Source organism: Poecilia reticulata, chromosome 21 (assembly GCF_904066995.2).
Source record: "Poecilia reticulata chromosome 21, P_reticulata-male-v2, whole genome shotgun sequence".
NCBI lineage: Eukaryota > Metazoa > Chordata > Actinopteri > Cyprinodontiformes > Poeciliidae > Poecilia > Poecilia reticulata.
The window spans coordinates 24106058-24132538 of NC_088850.1; the positions used below are offsets into that span (position 1 = coordinate 24106058).

Genomic DNA, 26481 nt, shown 5'->3' on the forward strand with positions numbered 1-26481 from the left:
CAGAGAGGCATCGTCACATGATCCGCAAATGAAGCTTGTCATTACAATCAGGATACTTAAAACAGCTGAGTTTCCCCTTTTCCTGTGGGTCCTGCAGATCCATTGTTCAGAAAACCTGAGGGTTCAGTTCATGTAGACGAGGTGAGGATTCCTGACATTTCTTTTTGCTTTGCTGCTGCATGTACCACTAGGAGACTATGAGCTTAAATAACATTTAACACTATTGGCATAAAAATAAATAATGACAAAGAAAAGTAAAAATGCTTGCATGGAGTCTACTGCATTACTGATGTTATTTTCAAAGACATATCTTAACACACCAGAAAATCTTTTAAGTTTTATAAATAAACACTTGATGCATGTTGAATTTACGGTGCTTGTATATGCACACTATTCTGGAGAAAAGAGCACCTAATAAAAGGTAACACTCAGAAAACATTGTGTATGTAACCTAGGGAGACATTTTAATAAACCATGGTGACCCCAGGACAGTGCTAGTGCTAGCAGCTTAGCTCAGGGAAAGAATTTAATCATAAACTGTTAGACAAAATATCACCACAGGGTGTTTCACTGATGGACAGAACCAGAAGAAAGCACAAAGTGTTCTGACATTTAGAAAACACAAATACTGTAAACAATCCTGACTGAACCTAAACAGGAAACTTTTAGTCTGATTCGGTGTCAAACTGTGAAGGGAAAACAAGGCTGAGTAGTGTATGTAAACATCTGGTTTCAGGTTGATGATTCACAGGAAGGCCTACCTGCTGCTCAAATAAACCGCCTCAACACTGAACAAAAAGCTGGGATGAGACAAATGGAGTAGATTAAGAGGGAGTTTGTGGGTGCCAATATATCACCATTAAAACTTCTTTCATCAAACCAACCACACTGGCCAGGTCTCATCATCCACTGTTAGCAAGCTGGTGCCCCCCGTCCGCTCAATCCCCTGATAGGACAGCTACACAGGGCAGGCCTGACTCTAACGGCAGAAGGCTGTAGAGAGTCATCAATGAATCCTTTCTCCCAAGGGAGCTGCTGTTTACTGAGGACAGAGGAGGCTGGAAAGCAGCACAGTGGGCCCCTGCGCCTCATATTGATGTCATACTACTAGTCTCCACATTATCTGAGCTATTGATTAGTCTGATCTCACTCTGGAGCACTGAGCAGCAACAACAAATGCTGCTAGCTTTCATTTTCCCCTCTGTTTTTCCACCTCATCTCAATAACACCTACAGTTTTTTCCACCCTGAATCCTCTGCATCATCTATTCACAGTTTGCTGTTCAGAACTAGATCTGTACAGCCCAGATTCTGAAGTGGGGACCTATGCAATCACATAGAACAAACAGAACCTTCTTCCTGCAGCCTAGGGAAATGTGTCCTGTAGTGGAGCTTTCAGTAAGATGAGTCAGTAGCTGCTTGTTCGTGCCACAATATGTTCAATGGACACATAGGAAACAACTCTGAGAATACGAATTACTATGACACAAGAACTGCACTGATTCACTTTATGAGCAGACAAGAAAAGTTCTGCAACAAAGTTTTTGTCCTCATCTCCCTCCCAAAATAAAAGAAAAAAGTGGATAGTGACGCTATTAAAGGAGAACTAATTGCTCAGAGAGAATCAAGAGTTACATGGAGATTTAAAGTAAGTGGAAAAATTGAATCACCAACAGTACATTTCACCCCCCTCCCCTCCACCCTTGAAAAAGAGAAAAATCAGGGGAAATGTAGGCTAACCTTAGTACCACTCATTGTTTCCACGTAGGAAAAAGAGCAGTGGTTTGAACTTATCAGCGGTATTATATTCCTAACTGCCAAATATCTGCCTCTGCTGTGGAGGGAAGTGGGCAAAAGGCTTTTTTTTATCGAATGCGTCATGCTTAACTGTATAACACTGAGGAAACAATGAAGAATAAATGATTGTCATTGCTGCATGTAACAAAATACATACGAAGCGTATTATAGTTTCTTAAATGAGCTCTGGTTCACTAAGCTATTTGAACTAAGTGAAGCATACATAATTATGCAAACATAATTTAGTTTAAAATATAAAATCTTAACAAAAGAAAGAATATGTTATCAGAACTCTGACCATGATCAGTGGTCTGCACAACTTTTCAAAATATATCAAAATGCAGAGTTTGAAATACTCTATTTTATATTCTAATTTATATCTACAGTCATATTCAATAAATTAAGGCATTATTCAATACTAATTATCATGTATTTCACTAAGTGAAACATACGCTGATTAATTCCACACAGACTGTTCTTGAGCCTTTTTTTATCATGATGAATTTCTGCTTACACCAACAAAAACACAACATTTAATCAGACCAATAAAAAAGGATGTCTAACACAAAAATGTGCTATTAATAAAGTTTATATTTAATATTTGCAAAATGTTATTATGTTCATTTACACTAGAGCCAACAAAACCTTAAAAAAACAAAGCAAAAAAATCTTAAGGGGCAACATAAAAAAACCTCTAAAGTCATAAAGCGGACTGAAGGTGTTTTTCTCCGAGTCAGGTGATACTCTATGATCTTGAACAAGAACTCACTAACCATGACTGGAGGCATTCTGCTGTTTCGTCAGTTTGCTGGGCAGAGGTTGTGCCCATTATGTTGATCAGCTTTTTCTTCCTGCAGTCAGACTGCGCCGAGAGGCTTAAAGCTGTACTCAGCACACAGTCAGCTTTTGGCATCGATTTGCTCCTGGTATCTTTGTGGAAAAGACTGATCACTGGCTATCAGATGGACAACATCTTTTTTCTAGATCCTACATGAAATCCAGGTAATAGGAGGCATGAGGAGATGGATTAACTCAGACTGTGGAGCTCAGTCTGGTGTGTGTCACAGGAACACGGCTCTCAGTGCTGGCCCTCTGCCGGAGCAGCTCGTGTTGCCGTTCTCTGACATCAGCACAGGGCCCACTCACCTCGACCTATGTAGGGTTTCAAATGAAGCTGGGTGTAGTAGAAGGGAGATTGGGCCTCTGATATCTGGTGGACTACAGTATCTCCTGGAGCTAAAAATAAACCCCACGAGGTGTGGGTAGGGAAGCCTGTGAATGGGCAGTAAAGGTTTACACCGGATGGAAAAACTCATTTGCACTATCTCTAAACTGCCTGGTGAAATAACAGACCTCACTGTGTGCAAGCACACCGCGCATGCTGGTAGTTCTCTTCAACAATGCCGTGGGTAATTTTCTTTTAAATCAAACCTGTAGGCAAAGTGCAGAATGAGGATTTTTAGGTGTTAAATGTTAGGATGAGATTTTCCACATCAAGTAGTCATATGGCCAAAAAAGCAGGGGTGGCTTGTCTCCTTAAATACACACCTGGTTAATTATTCCCAGGCCTGGGGGTCTGCAGTCTAGCATGAGAGCGATGTGTAAGAACCTGCCTATCCTGATTTTATCTGTTAGGATTTCGTTATTGCAGGCGCACAGTCAAAGACAGATGCGTCATCAGATTTCTTTGGGGGGAGGTTTCTAGGAATTATGGGGAGGGAGAGGGTCACAGAGCAGTTAAACTGACAAACGTGGCTGAGGGAGTGGTAGGGTGAACCAGGCCTCAGCTCGGTTTGTGAGGCTAGCTGCAAACAGATGTCAAACAGGAACTTGTGTGTTTAACGTCTCCTCTGCAACAAGCTTCCTGAAGACACAAACTGCTTCCACTGGGGCCGTCCTGCAAAATGCTGCCTCATACTTCGCCTCGGCCAGCCTGTGACCTACTTTCTGCTCAGAAGTGGAGACGCAAAACAAGCAGGACAAAAGACAAAAACACCAAAAACCCTAAATGAGCTCTGACTTTCTGGTTAATTTGAGCTAAAGCATGCAACATTCAAATATAATAAATAGTGCTGTTAATCAATAACATTTTTTAAGCAGATTAATCACACTCTGGTGATCTGATTAATCACAAGTAATAACTATGCCTAACTTTGTAAGCTTGAAATAGAAATAGGCACACAGTTGTATTTCTTGCAGGAATGGAGCCCTGGGCAAGCCCCTCCTGCAGGACGTTCACCAATTAAATGCAAAAAATGATCTGTTTTTTTCTTCTTAGCAGCAGAAAGGAGGTAATGTAGTCTCCTTGTACTCAATGCACTTAAGATAAACTTGATCCGGGGGCAACTGACAGATAAGAAATATTTATTTTACCTTAGTTTATTTAAATTTTTTGTTAACTTCCTGACACTTTCTGATACCACCTCAAGCAACTGCCCATATAGTCCATATATATATATATATATATATATATATATATATATATATATATATAAATTGTTTTATTATCTCAATCCAAACATGTCAGAAGGTCAGAAGAGTCTCAGTTTTCCAGATTTTTATATTCAGGGAGGCTTTAAGGAAGGAATTTTGTTTTAAAAATTGACTTAAAAATGTCCCTCTCCATTCATTTCCAGTTGAACTTGAGCAAAGAGGTGACAGTTGCTTGTCCTCATCCAGCCAAGCGACCAGAATAATTTGTGCATAAGAAATTTTGAGCTTGCACACAAAGATGTTCACACCTGGGCTAGCAACGCAACACATGAAAGTAGAAAATCGACTTTTGTTGCTGTCTTTTGCCATGGAAACATTTCGTCTTTCACTGCTGTTCGTCACACTCCATCTATCAAGTCCACAACACACTGCTGTGAACTAGGGAATCCTCCTGGAAGAGAGGCTTTAAGGTCAAAATAGGTACCTCAGTTAATCTGTATTATGCAATATTAACACTTTAAAATTTTCAGATTCATTGCGCTAATGCATCAACATTGACATAAAAATGTGGTTAGTTAATATTAAATCTTATATCACATCCAAACTTACAATTTACATTAAATTAAAGACACAACAGAACAGCATAACATACATATATGTATACTGTATATATACTGTTAAAAACACCCAGTGTTTTTGTTATTCTCTCACTGTCTGACATTAGATCAGGCAAAATGTGGTCAGCTTGGAATACCAAAAAGTTTTTAGCTAAAGGGAAGATTAAGAGACGGAAAATGTTTTACAGATTTTTCTCTTCCTTTAAAGACAGACGTTTACATAGCCTCAGACTACTACACATCTAAACTGTTTGGTCAGCATAAGGGCCACAGTTTTCCACAGAGTTCCTCCATCTCAGTTTGAAACTGAAGTGTAGTCATGGTGACCAGGTGACCTTTATAGTCTCCTTCTTCATGGTCACTCAGGTTGCTAGAATGGCCAGATCAAGGCAGGCTTAGACATACTTTTCAATATGTTTTTCTCTGATTAGCTTCTCTTTAGTCTTGATGCTGTAATATCCAGGAATACTAACTACCCAGTGAGTGGACCTTCCATACACTGCTGTCTTTATACTACAAACACTGGACACACACTCGCTGCAGTCAGGTGATATCCATTCCACTCATGGGGAGTGGAATGGATATCTGTTGAATTAGGTCAGTCACTTTAAATTACCTATTTTATGTTAAGCGCTTTTATTTGTTAGTATTTTTGTAGAAATCCATTTTCACTTTAAAATCAAGAAATATTTTTGTATTTTGTTTTGTAAGAAATAAAATTTTGTTGATTATGACTGAATTGTAAAGGCAATAAGAAGTGTAGTACACCCCAGGGGTTGAATAGTTTTTATAGAAACTGTAAAGCAACGTTTGATGGATACACTCAGCTTGTATCTGTATGGTTTCTCTGCATTGTTAGTCCACAGCTATCCTAGAAGCCCTCCTTGCCTGATAACCCGCCTCGAGCGAAGACAAGGTAAGTTTTATCACAGGTGGAGCTGGAGCCAGAGCAGCACACCTGTCCCTAACTGTCCCACGGAACATGTTTCATTTCCAGATGGTGCTGCTTTCAAAAACTGTCACTCTGCACATTTATATCAGATGAATGCTGAGTGAACTGAAAGTGATGTATTTCTCCGTTACTGCAGGCAATGGCAGTGACTTTCCACCACAGGACCAGAACTATGAACTGCCACAGCAGGAGAGAAAAAAGTCGGATCCGCACAAACGGAAAGTGCCTGAGAGAGGACATGTCAGTAAAAGCTGCACTGTTACACTAACAACTTAGTTTTGACAGAGGTAACCTGTCCATCTTACAGCAGGACTAAATTGAACAAATGTTTTACATCTTTCAGCCTGCTTCTCAGGATCTATTCACCTGATATCTTCTACATTCTGCTGTATTTTGAATTTTGATACTCCACTATATTTTACAGTTAAACTGACTAATGTTTGCCTTTCTGCTGTAATTGAAACAGCACAAGAATGTTCATAGGTTATGAAACTAAAGAATGAAAGTATTTTTTCTGGGGTCTCTTAAAAAAAGGTTCTGGTGTCGTGTCCCAGACAAGACCCTAACTCTTTAGACCCGCTCTGCTCTCCTGCACAAATATGCTGTTACCTTTTCTTAGTTGAGCTTTGTTTGCACATTGCACTACTTACATTTCATCTCCACTGAGACACACCACACTCCACTGATTTGATTGAGTTTCCCACAATATCAGCAACTTTTAAGTTTTACATGTGGTATATTTCCCTGATTGTAATACTTGAACATAGCAATGTGGGCCAGAAAGACGGAAGCTGGTAGTCTGGCTTTAAACTACAGAGGGACTCTTTGAATCACCAAGCTTTCAAGAAAAAAGGTTGGTAAATTTCCAAACTAACAACAGGCATGCCACTAAGTCCAAGCCGTCAAACCATCACTGGCATAATTTTCACATAAACACATTACTGAGGCGACAGTTTTAAAACAAATAAAGTTGCAGAGAAGTGGAATAAATTAATCCAATTGATTTACATTAGGAAATTATGTTAAAAACTTCTATTTTGAACCATTACAAACTTTTTCTCAACATTTTATGATCTTTATTGTAATGAAGTCAAAATTGACTCATCACTGTCTTTTTGTAGACGCTCAGAACCCCACAAATAGAAATGGCCCAAAAATAAAACTTTCTAATGAACAAATAGTTACAACTAATTAATTTTACATCAATTAATTAATTGGTTAAACTGTACAAAATAAGCCTTTGTACACTGCATACTGGAGAGCTAGTTATGGTTCCTACCAGGTTCAGGACATCCCAAACCAGTGACGCAACCTTATATCAGGCTAGTAGTCCTTCCAACAGGTTCTGGATCATTTCTAGGTTCTCCTCAAGGCTGGAAGACATTCAAAGAGGGGAGCTGAGGAGGTACTCTGATCAGATCTCAAATCCGGCAACTGATGAGGAGTGGCTCTACTTCAAGGTTCCATCAGAGGACAGAACTCCTCACCCTATGGGTCAAGCATAGCCCAGTCATCCTTTGGACAAAGGTCATTTCAGCCATTTGTATTCAGGACCTCATTACTTATATCAGGATTCACATCACATGACCACAGGAGAATACTGGAATATAGAAAGACTGCTGCAGATGTCTGGATCTCCCACCCCACCCTACTTCAACTCGTCGACTTGGTGCAGAGACAGACTAGTGACCAGTCTGTTTCTGTCAGGAGACTCAGAGGAGCTAACTCTCACCCCGGTAACTTCACATAGTTGTAGACTGTTCTAGTGCAGCTTTATGCTGTTTTACCAACAGCAAAAAGTGTGAATGGGACCCTCAGGCTTTCAAACCCAAGACCCTTCACTTCACAACGACACCTTAATGTCCTGTCCAATGATTACCACAAACAGAATTGAGGCCAAGGTACCAAGGGGCCGCCATAACACAATAACTGTGTGTAATCCTATTTTGAAGCATGAACACAGCATAGAGGGAAAGTGGAACAGTGGAGAATGAGTTAAAATAGAAAATGTCACCACCATGCTGTCAGGAGTGGGAAGCATCAACAATTAGGGTTTAGTATTATTATCACAGGATGATTAATTCAAATGATCTTTGTCTTAGTATAAAGTAGGAAATATAAAAGTGGTCTTTGCTAATTCTAGTGCAATCCAAACATGCAGCCATATTAAGATCCAATCCAGTTCAGTCAAATTATGACAGTACAAACTCAGTTAAACATAGAAGGTCAAATGATAAACAGTTGTTTATGTAAGAGAGTAAAACTGATTCAATTAATTGTTGACTTTGCGCACACAGTCCTGTTTAACCAGAAGGAACCTCTGGCAGACACAACTGGACCAAGAGTACTTTATATGGAAAAGAAAAACAAGGAGAATATGCAAAGTTAATGGCCACAAAAGCCACAGAGTCAGTTTCGTGTAACCTAATTTATGGCTGCAAATTACAAAATTACGATGTGACTGTGACTAATTTTGCAATGGCAGGCAGGATGGCATTTTACTTCAAATCTGTTGGGCCAGATTAACATATGATGTGTGATGGCATTGTTGCAAAGAGATGAATCATTCCCATCTTTCTGCCATTGAACTACTGATGTATACAAGACTAAAACTGGTAGATAAGTCTTGGTGAGACATGTGCTGGCCCCACATATTGTAATGGATCCTCCCTCAAACTGTAAAAAACCAATTGCATAGAGGAGAGGTACTACACTCTGGTCCTTAGAAACAACTGGACACTCAAGTTTAAAGCACTGTTTCACTTCACACATGTGCTATTTTTAACCAACACATATGACACAAGCATGTCAATGAAACTACAAGGAACTGAAACTGAATATAAATTAATATTAGCATGATTTATGGCTGAAGTTTATTCAGTTTTTAGAAAAATAAACTTAAGTTTCATGCATGAACTCTGTGTTTCAGATGTTCAGAATCTTGGTTTATGTTGGCGTTGTCTTCGGTAATGAAAACACCAAAATTCTGGAAGCACATTACTGTAGTCTGACTGCTTTTGTCATCAACTGGTAATCTGAAGCATTACTTTGTCAAAATTAGTAGTCAGATTAAAGTTATCTAATTTTTTTAAAACATTTTTTTTATTTCCTTTATTTAACCACAGTCCTGTTTAACCAGAAAACCCCATTGAGATCCAGATCTCATTTTCAAGGGGGACCTGGGCAAAATGAATGAAAGGGTTAAACCTTTCATTTGAACACAGAAATTATAATGTATACAAGGTACGATAATTTTATTTATATAGGACATTTTCAGTAACCAGGCAATTCAACATGCTTTACATGAAATAGAAGGAAATACAACAAAACAACAAACCAAAGGAAAGAGCATAAGAAGATAAAAAAAGAAAACACATTTGTATAACCTCTATGACAAGGACAGTACAGTACACCCCCTTCCTTGGTTAACCATGTTCCTTTGTTAATGCTTATAGTTGACTGTTGTTTACATTTAGTGTGTTGCATTAAATCAGTGGTTCTTAACCTTTTTTGAGGTACCGAACCCACCAGTTTCATATGCGCATTCACTGAACCCTTCTGTAGTGATAAATAAAATATGATTTTTTTCCCCCTCCAAATTCAAGACATAGGGGTGACCCAACTAGGGTCTAGTTGGGTCACCCCATGATCACTAAGTCTTCTTAAAAGGTAGTCTCTGAAAACAGTTCTTCAAAATATAGTCAGTGTTTTCAGCAAAGTTGAGCTGACTGTCCAGGAACGACCCAAGGTATAAATGTGCTACAGTTTCAACAGGTTGGCCATCGAGAGAAACTGGAACCACTTTAAGGTCTTGTTTAGATAATTTAATTAGCTATACATTCTTAAGAGAATGAAAAATGTATACTAAATAATAAAGACTTTGTGGTATTCCGATTTAGTAATGTAATTTTATTAGTTGTGTTAGCACCCCCACGCCACTAGAGGCAGTAGCAACCCCGAAAAGATGCAACGAAGCAGCAGATTTAGAAGTACACTGAAAGCTACTGAAAGCTAGTAAAAACTGTGAGTTTTGCTGAAGTAATTAAAGACACAAGTTCAAATTCATGCTGAGAGTGGAACTCCTTCAATCAGTGCTCCTCCTCCGCAGCACTGATTGGCTAAGCAATGTAACGTGATCCTCTGCAGCAAGTGATGACGCGGGGTGTCATCACGACTTTACACAAGTGTGTCTTTACCTCCACGGCAGAGGCTCCGCCGAACCCCTGACACCGACTCATCGAACCCCTGGGGTTCGATCGAACCCAGGTTAAGAACCACTGGGTTAAATGTTATATTTAATGGTGCAGAAGAGGATTTCTGCTTCTGCCAAAGTAACTCAAATCCAATTTTTTAATCTACAGTATGATACTTTTCCCCTTAATTTTCTTTCTCTACTCCAATTTATTTCTCCTCTGTGAGACAATAACAGCTATTTTTATTATATTATATTCTACAGATAGCAATAATATGTTAGTAATGTGTTCGGCACTTGTAGCTAAGAACTACTGGGGTACTTGACATTTATATTTGAGACTTTTATTTTTTACAAAAAATATATACATAATTTTTATATGACTAACAAAATAATTTCATATTTCATTAACTTAGTTACTTTTGAAAATAAGTAATCAGTTGAGTAACTAAGTTACATTTTAAGGGAGTAATGACTAATCAATAGTCTTATTACTTTTTAAAACAGATCATGATTTAATTGTGTCTCATAAAGGAGGCTTTTAACTGAGAAAATCTGTTCAAATACATTCATCTGAATGAGGCAATCTGATTTTTAGTGAACTTTATGTAAAATTTAGCTAACTTTAACTAGTTGGTTATGTTAAAACTCAGATTTACAATTTGAGTTTTAGAATTATTGAACCTGACCTTAGAGAAGTTATGCTCCTAATCTAAAACATCAAGTTATTTGCAGGCTGCTACAGATTCAATAAAGTAAAATTCTTCTCTAATTATTTATTTAAAAAAAAAACTTTTCAGAGATTTAACAAATAAAATTTTAATAAAAAAGTATTTAGTAAAAGTTTGCTTTTAAAGACAAACTCTGACCTCTTCTATGACTAATAAGAGAAGAAATTAAGAGCAAACAGGAGGCTTTAAGAATGAGTCAGAAACACTGCCATTAGCATGTCAGCTTCTGACCTTTTATTTCTGTCACTTTTAACACAAAGCAGTCAAAAATCCCTGAAAGTGTGTTCTTTTTGATCTTTGGGATGAGTTCACAACAACCAACCAGACTTAGAGGATGTTGTCTAATAACAGATGGGCTCATGTGTTATCTTGGGCGTAAGCAGAAAAATAAGCATACAGCAGAAGTAATCCTGAAGCCTTAACAAGAAAATCAGTCTGTACTTTTTGGAAACTGTCAAAATTCCTCCACAAACTGCTTGATGTTATCACAGAGGGAAATGTGTGAACAATACTTGCTTCCCTGGCTTTACTTCATGGCATCGCAACTTCCCACTGACATTTGTTTTGCTACTAGTTCCAAACTCATGACCTCAACTCTTGCAGCTCATGGAGAGCAATGGGGTGACTGGGGTTATGTGGGGGCTGGATTAGGCTGCTGCAAGCATAGGTTAAGAATCCGCCCAATGAGGGGCATGAATGTGACATGCCTGTCAATAAGGGGATGGAAGGGCAGGGCGAGCAAATGGGGAGCCTCAGGCCTGGGTAAAGAACAAAACAGAGGGACAAGTGGGAGGGAGAGGTAAGCCAGACTGGCCTGGGTGGAAGTGGCTGAGTCAGGCAGGGTTCACCGAGTTCAACTTGTAAATAAGTGACTAACTCCTCGGAGTACATTCCAAGGGTCCACCTCACCCTCCCTCCCAGTGTCTTCTCAGGGGGATTCCTGGGTTTTCAGGGCTGCTCTTTGCTTTGTGTGTCAATATTTCCAGACCCTCTGCCATCATTGAAAGCAGGTGGGGGTGGGGTACAGACCGCTGTGTGCTTCATCTACTTTTTGTGCTCAAGATTAAACGGAAATTATCACCCACCTTAATTCACAAACAAAGACATCCTAAGAGTGCTACAGAATGAGATGGGATCCCCCACACAGCACAGCGCCTTTCATGCTCCTATTCAGACATGTTACACACAAAATATCTCCTGCAGTAAATGTGACTGACACGTGTGTTTATATTGATGCACAATTAAAGCAATACAGAATCTGGCCAAGGAACTATGGGGTTCAGCTATGCTAATCATCTCAGCCAGGTGGCTGAGTGGATCTCTGGGAAGTCTTATTTTCTGCAAACAAATTTGGCACACAGAGCTGCAAAGCAGAAAAAGAAGAAAAACTTTGAATAATGGCAAGATGCTGAATATTTTCAGTTGATGTACTTATTTTGTCAGCAATAATTCCACATGGAAATAAGTTGTGAGCAATAAGGTAATACTTCACCCTGACAATTTGATTTAATCTGAATCAGCAACACTTCCTCTGCAAAGTTTGTGTCTCAGCAAAATATTTTTTGTCCTGCAAGGTTTTTGCTACATCAGAGAGTTTTCAGCATAGCATCAAATTGATTTTCTGCATCAAAAAATCCTGCATCTCTTGTTGTTGACTAAAGTAAGAATTTAAAGGATCCAGAGAATGTTGCTTTTGTGAAATGAACTTAGGGTTCAACATTCCAGTGCTGTGGCCTGAAATCCTAACTAGCTGTAAGACAATGGTGAGTGAGAGGTTGAAGGTGAGTAGAGAGAGGAGGTGGTTGGGGGTGAACTTTGGAGCTATTACTATATTCCAAGAAGGTTTCTAAAGTTTTTCCACTACCAGTTGCCCCACATAATGGTTTCCATGGTGACTAGGCCTCAGAGCAGGAATGCAGAATAGAAAATAGCCAACAAAACAATGACCCCAACTTGTACACATTTACTGGGTAGTTTTAAATATGTTTGTATTTTTATGGCTAAGCTAAACAAAAGAAAAAAAGTAAAGTTTCAGTTCTTTCACCTTTGTTCAGATTATTCTTTTGGATTCAACCCAAAATTGAAGAAAGCTGTTTTCCCCCCTTCCTCTGGGATCTTGTCAGTCTTGAGTGGGAATCTGCATGCATCGACTGTTTGATGGGGACGTTCAGTGGGGTGCTGGGGCTCCGGAGTGCATGTTGGAGGTGTGTGTATGTGTGGGAAACATCGAGTACCGGCTGCCTGTCCGTTGCAGGAGCAGCACACTGAGGGACAATGCAGCTCCACACAGAGCGAAGTGGAGAACTCTGCAGAGGCATTAACCTCCACTTCACCAAAGCTCCTTTCCCTTGAGCTCAGACCCTCCTTAATCTACATTTGGTCATTCACAAGCAAACCAATCAAACTTTCTTACATATGATGAAGTGCTTTTAGTAGTTTCTGTGAATGCTAGTTTTTTTAAATTTAATAATGAAATATATTTTCCCTTGGATAACATTACTTGTCAAAAAGTATGAATTATTGTGGAGTTTTTTGAAAAATGTGTCTTAAAGCGTACATTTCTATCTAACATCTGTGGGCATTATTATGAAAATTCAGGTGCATATAAGCAATACAACAGCATGTATTGCTTTTGTATTTTAGTGCTGCTTTCTACAAGCTCAGATGGCTTTATCCTCATTTTATTAATCAGTTAAACTGGTGTGATTTAATGTATCAGTTTTATTTTTGATTTGCTCTTTTTCTTCTCCCAGAATGACCAGAGTCAGAGGAGTTGGATGGGATTTCTCCTGTCTGCCAGCCTAACTGCATGAGGCAGGAGGTTATCTTTTACAGCTCCAACTTCTCCTCTTTCTTCTTCAGCTAAACTCGATGATGAAAGTTACTATCATTGTGCCCCCGCTGTCTTCCTCTGTCTTGGTGCACAGATTACACATGTACCAGCTGGGAATGTGTGTAACGTAAAGCAGGTGCTGGTTTGAATGAAGCACAGAGTAACATAAACACAACACGAGAATATTCACAGGGTATTGTGTCAGAATAACGCCTTTTAGGAACTGATCTCTTATTGTTTTTTTGGACAAATCAGAGAAATCAAGCCCACATTCCCAACTCCATGCTCCTTATTCCATATCACTGCAATACTAAACAGACTGGAATGCTAAATCTAAGCCTTACTGCGAGGAAATGCACTCCAAACATGCATGTGTAACAGGAAGTTGCCTGGCTTAGACCCAGCAGAGTTAACAACAATCCACATCACGCAGATGAAAAGTCTGAACTTGGAACCAAACTTGCCTCTTTTGACGCGTTTTTTATCCCTCTGTGGTGAGTTTGTCAACTAATAAGTCCTGTCCTATCCGAGGTGTGACAGCGGGCCTCAGATGAACTGGCAGACTCCACATCCCTTCCCCCACTGGCAGAGCTGTAAGTGTATTAAAATAAATCAGTGGACCCGTCCCACCCAACATGCTAGATAGACATTACCTTATACAAAGCTAGCAGCAGCATGTTCTCATGTCTGCTGGCCTGTGACTTTTAGTTCTCTTGCTTCCCCTCGTCTTCAACTCCACCCACTACCAAGCTGGCCACAGTAGCTGCCCCCACCTCTCCTGTGTTTCTGTGTACATGATCTCACATGACTCAACAAACCTTGGGCACTGAGTAAGGGGCTGTGCAGAGTTTACACTTGACAGAGTAGGAGAAGACTGACTTTGTTGAAAAGACCTGGAATGCAGCCCTTGGCTTATCGTCCCTGATGGATTCTGGCTCAAAATAAAAGCCAAAGCGACCCTTGAGAAGTGAATGAATGGACTCTGCGGCGCTTCTACCAAGAAAACAGCGCATAATTTCCAGTTCTTCAACACTTGAAAAATGCTTGTGTTCAGAGCCCAGGGAGAACAGGGTTTCACTAGCAAACAACTCCTTCTCTATGCCCAGCAGGGGTAGAAATGGTGAACGGAGGAAAAAAATCCAAGATGACCCAACACAGCGTGAATTCCTGTGCTATATGATCCTTTGTTGCCTCACCCCACGCACATTCCCCCACCACATTCATAACTGCGTAAGAATCAGAGGAAAACAGTTGCACAGAAACTGACTGGAAAGGAGGATCAGAGCCCAACCCAAACAAACCCAGCATGAGGGGAGTCTGCGGGCTTCTACTCTCTAAACTCAACAAATCACTTTCCAAGTGTCTTTCTGAATGGGATAATAAGCACTGCTGCTGCTGTCATTCTCATTCTGCTCATTCTGGAGCTGCATCACTGAGATGGTAGAAGTGAAACAAAGAAGAACGTACATTTGCCTATGAATGCTATTAAAGCAGTAGCTTGAGTTTGGGTGAGCCTGCAGAATTCTTCTCTGTCTTTTGGTTTGTACTAACCAGCAACATGGTTTACAGAAATAATCATCTCCTTTCTCAGTTTATTGCAACCAAAAACTTTGCATGGCACTGGGATTTTATGTGACAAAGAAATAAACAACATAGTGCCTAACTGTTAGGTAGGAGGTTAACATAAGAGTAAAGACTAATTCAAACCTCTGGTGATCGCAAATAAAATGCAAGCTGAGGAACTGTCTTCAGGGTTCACCTGGGTTTAATATTATCTTGATATAAATGCAGAAACAAATGCTTATTTGTTTCTGACCTCAGAGAAAAAGCAACACAGCAGACAGGATACTGACAAATGGAGGGAGGGATCTAAAGCAGAGACAAGTTCTAAAACAATATCCCAGGCAGGGTTTCCCCCAGAAAACTTGCTAAGCTTCGATATGCCGAGGCGGTATGCCGGCGGTCCACCGTGTTTTTGTACTAAAGATGCTAAGTAGACAGGAAAAGTAAAAATACTACAGTGTAATTATATGTTTTGGGAAAACATCACCAAAATGCTATTTAAATCCACAACTAGTCTTAAAAACAACAAATCAAAAAATACATTTAAAAAGAATATCAATTATTTGCAGTTCTGTTTAATCCAAAGTAAGTCAGGCCACCCTGGCCTTCAGGGCCCCATAAATGCTAATATTTTAACACAGACCACAGATATATAAATGCAACATTTATTTATTGAGATTATGAATGCTGCTGAATTTGATTTAATGGTTTCAGTATACATAAATTAAACTATTTAAATTGATTAACATTTAAATTTAAGATTTTAAGGAGCTGGCAAGTTTACTTTGTAAAAATTCAAAGAACAATACTCAGAGTTAGATTGTTTTGTTACCATAGCAACAATCTGATGCTGTAAGTTTAATCGTGTTGAGATGTAAACGCCGTATATAATTCTGTCCACAAAGATAAATCATTCCCACCATTGACCACCTTCCAACACAGGAAGGTCCATGTAAACTGATAGGCCCAGGATGGGAGCATCATGGAAACCGTGGAGGAGCTGCAGAAACCAACAACTCAGCAGTAGCAATCTTTGAACACAACAACTGTTAAGCTCCTCATATGTCTACAAATGTTGAAGGTTTATGAGGCAAAATCAAGAGACTAACTTTTTTTTAATGCAAACAAAATTGAATGCACTACCCTTCTTTTTTTTGAAGGATGTTTTTGGCTCTAGTGGCCTTTTCTTCACATTGAGTCAAGAGGAAGGCTGTGAGAGGAGACATATGGCAAAGGTCATTGGGTCAGAACTCCAACCTGTGACGGCCATGTTGAGGACTGATGCCTCCATACATGGGTCACACGCTCTGCCCCTACTCCACCGCCACACCCATTGTACTGCTTTTCTACTTCTTGTTTCAACAGCTTGGTATATTTACTTGGGCTTATAGTTATTTAAAAGGATGTTAAGGATTCATGTTTTATATAGCACTTTTGGAGAGGACTGTTGGTTTTATATGAAACCAACATAACAGGCCTGCATTGCAGACCATTTCATTACAAGGTGACCCATATCCATATGGTGACACTGCAAATTTCCAACCCTGTTGCTTTAACAGAGTAAGAACCATTGGCCTGGTGAAAATCTAGAATAGAAGAGAACATTTCCAAATGAGGTCAATGGCAGTTTGGGTTTTACCTCACCTCACCTTACAGATATCAACTGTCGTGGAGAGGTTCCACATCTCATTGACTCCTGCACTATCTGAGATCTATCAGAGTATCTCGAAATATCCCACAGCTCTGAACAAAGGAGCAATACATGATATGTGATACAGCCAGGGTAAAAATAGATTCACCACTGACGGATAAGGCTGTGTTTCATGATCGGTGCACCAGGTTCTTCGTTTACACCTCTAGTAGTTGTTGTGTCTCTCTTGGCTCAGTGACTTTGCTCTGGATAGATTATTTTGTTCCACAAATGGATCAGCCTTATTTTTGTACAGAATGTATGTGCCTGTAACCTGAGAACATGGACAGTCAAATGTTCTCACGTATGTAAAAGCACACAATGCCATGTTTTGGGGGCTGAAAGGGTTTGTGTGGTCTGTGAAGCATAAATGATCTGCCTGAGTTGAGAGAATTCACTTTTTAAAGTGCAGGATATTTCTTTAGTTTTGAATGTCACTGCACATGGCATTATAACTGGAGAATCAGCAGAACATTACATCATGCTGGAAAAATCCATGAGAGGAGCTGCAAGCTTTTCCAGCTGATGTTAGCGACACATCATCCAGATCAGTGTGAGAGGAGAATTACAGGGAGAGATAATCAAAGCTTTTTTATTATTTCTTTTTTTGCAAAAGAGAGAAGGTTGCATGTGGTTTTTACTCACACTAAAGATGGAATGCTAGAACACTAGCGTTAAGTTATTACCCTTTAGCTTACAAAAAGTCACAATTCTGTTTATACCAAATTATTTTATACCATAGAGAACACTCCTCTGTTCTTTTCTCTGAAACATGGAGCCAGAAACTTTTTTAAATGATGAATTTATAGATTAAACTCTGTATGAAAGAGCATTTATCCATATAGACTGATTGATTCAAAGACATTCCAGAGGTATAATGGGAATCATTTCTCCCACTCTGTGTAATAAGTGTATGCAATATGCCTCACAGTGACAGGAACAATGGCCTCTTTCACTGCCTGCACCAGGCAGGAGATGGGCTGGTGCATTATGGGAAGCAGATAGGCTCTTACAGTTGAACGCAGATACTTCAGAGGGGCCTCGTATTAACCCAGGCAACAAGGAATAGCTCTTAAACTTTCAGACATGGGTCATGTGTAAATAATGAAACTGTGTCTGGATTTGAAGGCAGGCAGCTCACGAATCCCTTACAGCTCCTGCTCTTTACGCAGAATATAATGTGTTTCACATGGACATCATCTAAAATCTGATATAAAAGTGTTTTCAATTTCACTTTTAGTGCATCCCTCCACAGTGTGTAACAAACTGATATGCTTCTGTCCAAAATTAAAACAACTCTTTCCCCTCTTTTCCACAGACATGCTAGCCTTCGAATATAAGGAAATTCAAGCTGTATGATGATTTATCTGGAGTTCAGAGGTAAATTCCTATTTGAGGGTATCACTGAGTAAACTGGATTAGGAGCGTTGTCCTGATTGACATTTGGTTCAGGAGGAGTATTGAAGAGTTGAAGAGTATTTTGTTTTTCTGATGGCCATGTTCCAAAGTGTTGCAATGTGTTCCAAGCTACACATCAGCACTGTGAGGCTATCTCAAGTGGAAGGAATGCAGATACATTCTGTGTCATGAGAAACAAATGTGCCTTTCCTGTGGTGACAAGCCAAAATGTCTGCTGTGAAACACCTGCTGAGTCAGAGCTGCATTCCTTCCATGTTTTTACAAAGACAGGAGGAGGCGGGGCTTTAGCTGTTCTTTATTGGATCCACATGAGTAAAACTCTATATGTTATGGAGTCTGTTGCTGTGTGGCGAACACAGCGACAAGTTTGAAATTAAATGTTTGACTGCTGATGCTGAACTGTACCAAATAATAAACTAAATCAACTCCTACATCCAGAAAACAAGCTCCATTTCAGAAATGATCAAACACAACTTAGAACAGAGCCAAACACTACTTGATTCTTATAAAAGCATCAACCTAAGTACCACTTCAGGTAAAAAATTTAAGAGCAACTCTTAAAATTGGCTCAAAAAAAAAAAGGGTAGCAATCAACGCAGTTTGGTGCAAAAATGCCAGGTGTTTCATAATAAAGTGTGAGTTATCTATATAAATCATCAAAACGTCTATGCCAGAGATACAGCAGCAGCATCATTGGACACACAAGAAGCATGTAGCAGAAAAAAATGGTCTTGTTTAATCAATGTTTTATCACAATCTGTATTTACAGAATGATAGATCCAGATATTGTTTACCAGATATTGTTTACATGTGAAGAGGTTATCGCAGCTATGATAAAATCATACAGAACAGGGAAAAAATTGTCCAACTCTTTCTGTGACCTTCAAAATGTTGGGGACTTTAATCTGTGTTTGGTGTGGATATATACTGCTGTAAGACACATGAATATTACCTCATATTCAATAAATTAGATTGTTGTAGAGTGATAACAAAGATATGTCTCAATCAGTCTCGTTTGTCAGGTTAAAAATACCTTTTGAAAAAACAGCCCATAAGGAGTTATTAAACATACTTTTCACTAAGCCCACATTTCTGTTTTTTTAAACTTTTTGATTTTCTATTGTTTTGATGCCATATTCTCATGTTAAATGTCATGTTTCCATTAGCTGTAAGTGGAAAATCATAATTAACAGAAGTGAAGGCTTTCAAACATCCATCAGTGAGTAATTAATTTAAATAATGTGTTTTGCTTAGTGGTAAGATAATTGGGCTTTTTAATAACATTAAAATGTTTTTGAATATGTCTGTTCTGGTGGGGAATCGCACAGCAAACCAAACCTGACAAAACTTGACAATGTCTGTACATGAAAAGTGTAATGACACTTGAAATACGTTTGTCAACAAACGTTACATTCCCTTCATTTCCACTGCTTGAATAATTCTTTAAGACACTTTTCAGTCTTTTAAAGTTCATTTGCAGCAACAACAAAAATAAATCTAGACTTAAATTTAGATTATTATATGGCGAATGCTACCATAGAGTGGTTCAGATCACAGCAGTCAGCAGTCCAGACCTAAATTAAACTGTGATCTGCAATTTGAAAATTCAAGTTCAGACATGACCTGAGACGAATAAGGAAACATTTCCTTCTCTATTTGTGCAAAGCTGGTGCAGACACAGCTCTGGGGGAAAAATCTCTGATTTTACTCTTTACAGGTATATGTTTGAGTAAATGAACTTTATTATTTTATTCTATGAACTACTGACAACATGTCTCCGAAATTCCAAGCAAAACAATTTGTATTTATTTGCAGAAAATGAGAAATGGTCAAATTTGCTTTCAGACCTCAAATAATGTAAAGAAAACAAGTTAATATTCATTTAGAAACAACAATACTAATGTTTTCACTCAGGAAGAGTTCAGAAATCAGTATTTGGTGGAATAACCAGGAGGTTCCCAGTGGGGTTCAGGGCAGTGGACTTTTCTTTTTTTTTCCAGACTGTATTCCCCAAACATGTAGCTGTAGGAAATGATGGTTTATTGGAAGTATTGACTCAGGGTCTCTTCTGCACAGAGTTGAAGAGCTGTTGGCTGTAAGCAGGAAGACGCTCCTATAGTGATCAGTGTTACAACAAATCTGAAGAAACCTCTGACTACAAACACTGTTTTATGACAGTATCATGAAGAGAATATTTTAGGTTCTCTGCAATGTTCTTTGTTTTCTTTGGAAATTCCTAAAATATTAGTACAAAATATAGAAAATTAATAATCACAACAAAACCTAGATACTGAAAATGAAACTGAGTCTTAAAGCTCAGTCTGGTATTTTTACATTCCCTTAAAGTTTAAGATTTTTAAGAACCCATTTCCCAGCATTGGTCTGTTTACCCAATCATACCATCACCTGCTGCTGACGGCAACAATGTGCTGTTCTGACCCAAATAGCAATAGCTCCCTATCTCCTTTCCAGATATTTAATAATGAGTAGAATTTTTGGCAGAAGCAAAAACAAAAACATACATTTCATCTGCTCTTAATAAACTTTAATGTAAAAAGAAGCAGAGACTGAGCAGGTGTCAGAGCGGGATCCACAGACACCAACTGCTCCATGTGCTCCGGGCACTCTCACAACTTCTGGTTCTGCTACTGCACTTAATCTTTACAACTTCCACTGTACCACAAACCATGGCTCACCAGCATCACAACACACACACGCACGCACGCACACACACACACACACACACACACACATACACCTGCTGTTTATTTGAAAACTATGAAGAAAAAAGTAGTCCTCACTTTGTGTAGCAAAGAGAACATGTGAACGCTTCCACAGAAGATCACCAAAGAATGGTACTTTCTCTTTTAAAGGCTTAACAAGATCTGCTTGAATGTCTCTTCTGACAGACAGGGTGAAACTGTAGGACTGGTATTACAGAGCTCATTATTATGAGACATGTTCAAACAACCGCACAGGCAGAGCAGAGAAAGCTGTGGATGAATTATCATTAAAAATTAACTATTATACAGCCTGTGCTATAGCACCTGCAAAGGAAGTCAGACAAGGAAGCTTTATTTCCTTTGCAACAGTTAGTTATAAATGGAAACGCACACATTGCCAAGTATTCAATAGTTTTGAGCAATGTAGTTTCTGCCGTCGTTAACAACATGGAGGTGGGCTTGATTCTTTTCCGGCGACTTTATCTGATGTGATTTGATTTAAAAATGGTTCTCTCCCATCAACACATTTGTGTAAACATCTAACAGTATAAAAGTCATGGGAAATTTTACTGCTATGTGAATAAAGAAGATCTATTCAACACTAATGAAGACGTGTGCAGCAGTAGCACAGTTTTTGTTTGTGTTTTGTCAGCATGACAAATGTTTGCCTCGCCTTCAAACAGCCTAACCACAACAGGAAAAAACAGCCTTCCTGCCAAAGAAACAAATCAGGTTTTGACATGTAGAAACAAACCTTGTGAAGCATAGAAAGTGTTTGTTTTACTTACAGACTTGTCCTTCATCTTCGGGGGCTGATTAGTGATCATTTATCCACGAGCAGCGTGAGGACACATCACTGTCAGTCAGAAAGATGCAAGGTGGGACAGATGATTGGCAGCTCGGCACGGCGTGGGGAGGGCGGCCCTGCAGCACCAACACAGACCCTCCTATCATCCACAGTTACTCGTCCCTTGTCACATGAAAGCTGCGCAAACATGTGCACCACGCTCAAGTCAGACATTTTACAAGAACACTTCCCATCACATTAGGCAACTCAAAAAGACACAGTGTCGACTGGAGGGTGTCGGGGGGAGGGGGTAATTGTTGTTTTTTATTAAAAACAGAGTAAAAAATATCCGACAGAATCAGAATTAACCTGCAAATGCATAAATGTGGCAAAAAAAGGAATAAATACAACTCACTTCCTTTCAAGAGTAAAAATAAGAGCAAAAAAGTAAAAAAAAACTTTAGCTTTTCTTTAACTGGGTGACTAAAATAAAGCAGAATTGTTTTTTCTTCAGGGTAAAATATATCAGTTAAAAAATGTTTGTTGAGTTATAGATGGAAAACTGAACTGCAGTAAATACTGTGAGATTTTTTTTGCACTAAAACATGCCAGACTTTTTCCTTCCTTCCTTCTCTTCCTCGTTTTCTTTTTTTCTTTCCTTCTTATTATATTAACTTTTTGAAGCTCATCTAATTAGCCTATTTTTGTTAACGGCAGAAATTACAAACACATGATCCTTGCATTTGTATTTTAAAATAATATGTTTTAAACAAAAGCTTTGAATTCATTATAAAATAAAACTTTCCCACATTTGGCAGCACAGTTTTCTGATTTTAGCTATTTATTAAGTATTTAAAAATAATAACACATAAAACTCAAAATAAAATGTTAAATAATTTAGATAGAGCAATGCTCAAGGAAAATAATGTTATTTAAATGTATCTAAAATGTATTGCAAACAAACAAACAAAAACACACACACACACACACACTGCATCTTACAAGTTATATTTTTGGAATAGAAATATTTTTAACAAAATAATTCTGTACCTGAAATACCTGACATTTTAACAAAACTGCAAAAAGATCAAACTTGTTTAAAACATTTTAAACTGTATAAATAAATCCTTAGTACGGAGGATGAAAACGCTATAAATATCAGTTTATGTTTTTTACGTTTAATATAAAAATATACAGCATAGTTTAAAAGAGATCAGATTTATCATTTTATTAATTATGTTTTGTATTTTTCAGAGAAATACAATTCATGCATGCATTGTTTTTAAAAATGATTTTTTCCAGTCTGGCTTTTCAAACTGACTGTTGATAATTTTTTACAAGTAAAAGCTGATAATCCCAGTTTACTCAGTTCCAATAACAAATCAGCTGATGTGCTGCATTTCTGCAGCATTTGTTGAAAGAAGAAAGAGAAACCAGGGAAAAGATTAAACTAAAACAAGAAGAAAAAGGAGGTACCGCTCTCACACATTAGCTGTCGATTAGCTGGAATGCTTCCAAGCTGCTTGAATGCTAAGAACCAATCATGAGGAGACCAGTTGTGATGTGGTGTCATTTTCAATTTCAGATCAAATATGAAAAGGTTGTAAAGGTCAGAGGAAGAAGCAGACAGGTGTCCACACAGAGCTGTTCTGACACTGATGTGGAACTCAGCAGTGGCTTAACATCAACAGAGGACCTTAGATGGCTGAGCCTGCTTGACCTTTCTCCATCTGTCCTTGATACCACTGGCTAGGCAGCTAGCTGAACACAGCAGCACGTGTTCAGCATGTTGTACCAGAAGGGGAAACTGCCCCAGCTGACTAAGTCATAGAATCCTTAGTTTTCTCCACCTTCTCCATTCTGTTTGTTGGATCTTCAAAGTTCACTCCAGAAATAACTGTCAAATTTTGTTTGTATGATTGATTGATTGATTGATTGATTGATTGATTGATTGATTGATTGATTGATTGATTGATTGTTTTGTTCCCCATCTGTTGTCTATCTGCTGGTCCTTGTTTGGGGTGGGGGCAGTGGGGCTCTGGGGGAAGGGGGCATATCTGGTGGAGTACTCAATGGACAACTTTTTCTGTTGCTCATCATTTTTGTTCATATCTTTTAGTTGTTATATAAACTCTTCATATTCATTATTGAGTGAATGAAATGAAAAATTTAATAATTCTCTGTGATAGCTAGTCCACTGCCACCATTCATCCATGACCTTTTCTCTGGTTATACTGGACCACATTTTTCTAACCAAGCAGGAGCAAAACAACTAAATGACTTTATCAACATTGGAAAAGTTTTTTTTTAATTATTTTTCTGCAAGGCAAACATTAGGAAGAGACACTAAATAAAAGCTAAATAAGTAAAAGGCAATAAAAGTGCAATCAAATCAGTAAATGGATCTAAAAGTGTATTGAGCCTATTTCTACTTTAAAAAAATAATTTGACCTGCATCACTCGTCTCACAACCAAACCAACAACCAGTTTAATGCTTGTTTTCTTCAGAGCTTCAGTGTGAGTTCTTTAAAATCTGAAACTACTGAAAAAAATAATGATGTATTAAACTCAATCCAGCTGCCAATCACTAAGACATTTTGATTTTAATAAGCAAAATATTAAATTTAATTTATTTATACATAATTTCCAAAATGTATTTTTGAAATTGTCAAATTTATTAAACATACATGATTTTTTTTTACTTTTAAGTGTCAAAACCACCAAAAATACAATTACATATAGCATGAATATTTCAGGTTGAAGTAATTTCCAAAGACTGGCATGTTTAAAGTGGAAAAATATAAGTATATGATATTTTTAAAGCAGTTTTTGGGAACCAGCAAATTATTATAACTGATTAAAGATTATAGATCCGTTATCCATTTTTATTATGCCTCCATCCATTTTTAAAACAACAGATTGTATAAAATGTTGCCATCTCATTCATGACTTTTTTGTGACATTACGGTTTGGGCTTCAACCCAGAGGTTCACTTCACATGTTCCTAGTGAGACTCAGTGTCTTGGTTCACTTTAGTTAAAGAAAAACTAGGAAACAGACCAGAACCTTTCCCAAATTTAAATCCCTCATACATGAAATCCACTCATCTTGTTGTAAAATAATTTCTTTTTCTCCTTATTGCTTTATTGTTTTATGCTTAGACAGAAAATCAAGAGGAAAAGTTGATCTGAGAGAACGTGGGGCTGCGTGTTGAAAATGGTAAAAACCCACAGGCAGCAAATCCTGCTGATCTTGTTGTGAGCTTACGGGTTTACAGTGCTGCGAGGGGCTCGGTGCAGGAAGTGGGCTCATTACTGCTCTTCCACGCCCACAGCCTCCTCATTCCCACCCACCACTAAGCCAACTCCCCCCACAACCACCTCTCCACCCCAACCACCTGTGCTAGTCTCACAGGATGCCCCCCCCCTTCTTTCCCTGCAACTCTCTTCTTCTCTTGTACAGCTGCACTTCTTTACCAAACCACACACTCAACATGCTTTGTTGTTTTACACTCCACTGGTGCAACAACATCACTGATGAGAAGACTTTTTTGTTAGACTGCTACACATTGCATATTGTGGGTTTTAAACATACTTTTCACTAAGTCTGTATTTCTGTGTTAAAAACATTTTTTATTGGTGTGATGTAATATTCTAATAAAGCTTAACTTAATTTGATTAATTCAAACATAGATCCTAACACGTTCAAACTTTTAACTCAATTAATCACATTTTTTCCACCTACAAATCTTCCAAGCAGAAACTTTGAATTTGTGTATAAACCTGACACACAAGCAACACCATCAAACAGCAGCATATCTGCTTCAAAAAACAACCTGATGGGACGCTGTTATCTACTGTTATCTTCAAGTTGTGCAAAAAGAAGTTAGTCTGTCAACGAAGCTATTCCAGCCTGAAATAGCATCTCAATGCTAAACATGTAACATCAGCACAGACGTCCACAATGCTAACGTCAACAGTCACATTTCTAAAGAAACTCCATGAAGGACCAGGAGCTCCTAAAACTCTGCTCTCAGAGCCTCTGCTGAATAGAGAGAATCTGATCCCATCTGATGGAGCAGATCAGAACTGATTAAAAACAATAATTATATTTGCTGTTGAGCTCATTTGTTTCTTTATTCAATAATGTAGCAGCAAAACGTTTTCAGCAAAAAGAGAATGTTCCTTATTTTGCATACATATAATTTTAGATTAAAATGGGATTCATTGTGAATAATTAATTGGAAATCCAGATTAAAAATTTTAATCAAGAACCAAGACTCATTTTAATCTTAAACATCAAGTTTTCATTGCTCAGCAAAAAATTACCTTCATAAGAATTAAAGGCGGGAAATCATCATTCTGTGTGGAATTAATCTGTACAATGTTACAGGTTTAGTTAACACACACACGCACATACACACATGCACACACACACACAAACACACACAAACGAACACACACAGATAATGAAATACATAACTATGTATTTAATTATGTCCTTTGAATAAATTGAATACTAAAATTACATTTATTCAAAATTTTGTTCAAAACACATAAATATTATTTATGTGTAATAAATAATATTATTTTATGTGTAATAAATATATATTATTTATTACATATTAATAATATGTATATATTATTTTATTACACATAATTATGTAGTAAATAAATATTAAACAAATTTCTCTGCAAAAGCAAGAATGTACTGATGATTGCACCATTACTGACAAGCATCTTACT

At 38.1% G+C, this 26481-nt stretch overlaps 1 protein-coding gene across 4 annotated transcripts in view; it reads right to left on the bottom strand.

Annotated features, from left to right (window-relative positions):
- The window catches only part of bach2b (BACH transcriptional regulator 2b), a 97161-nt gene that overhangs the window by 57995 nt on the left and 12685 nt on the right, over positions 1–26481 (bottom strand). For 2 of the 4 annotated variants that reach the window (XM_008398477.3, XM_081602573.1), the window contains exon 2: positions 21738–21873. The exons of 1 other annotated variant lie outside the window; for it this stretch is intronic. In XM_008398477.3, the coding sequence (XP_008396699.1) occupies positions 21738–21776 (39 nt within the window). In that variant the 5' untranslated portion in view covers positions 21777–21873. Of the gene's footprint in view, positions 1–21737; positions 21935–26481 lie in introns of all 4 variants that reach the window. One more of the 4 variants, XM_008398476.3, reaches the window with a different exon arrangement.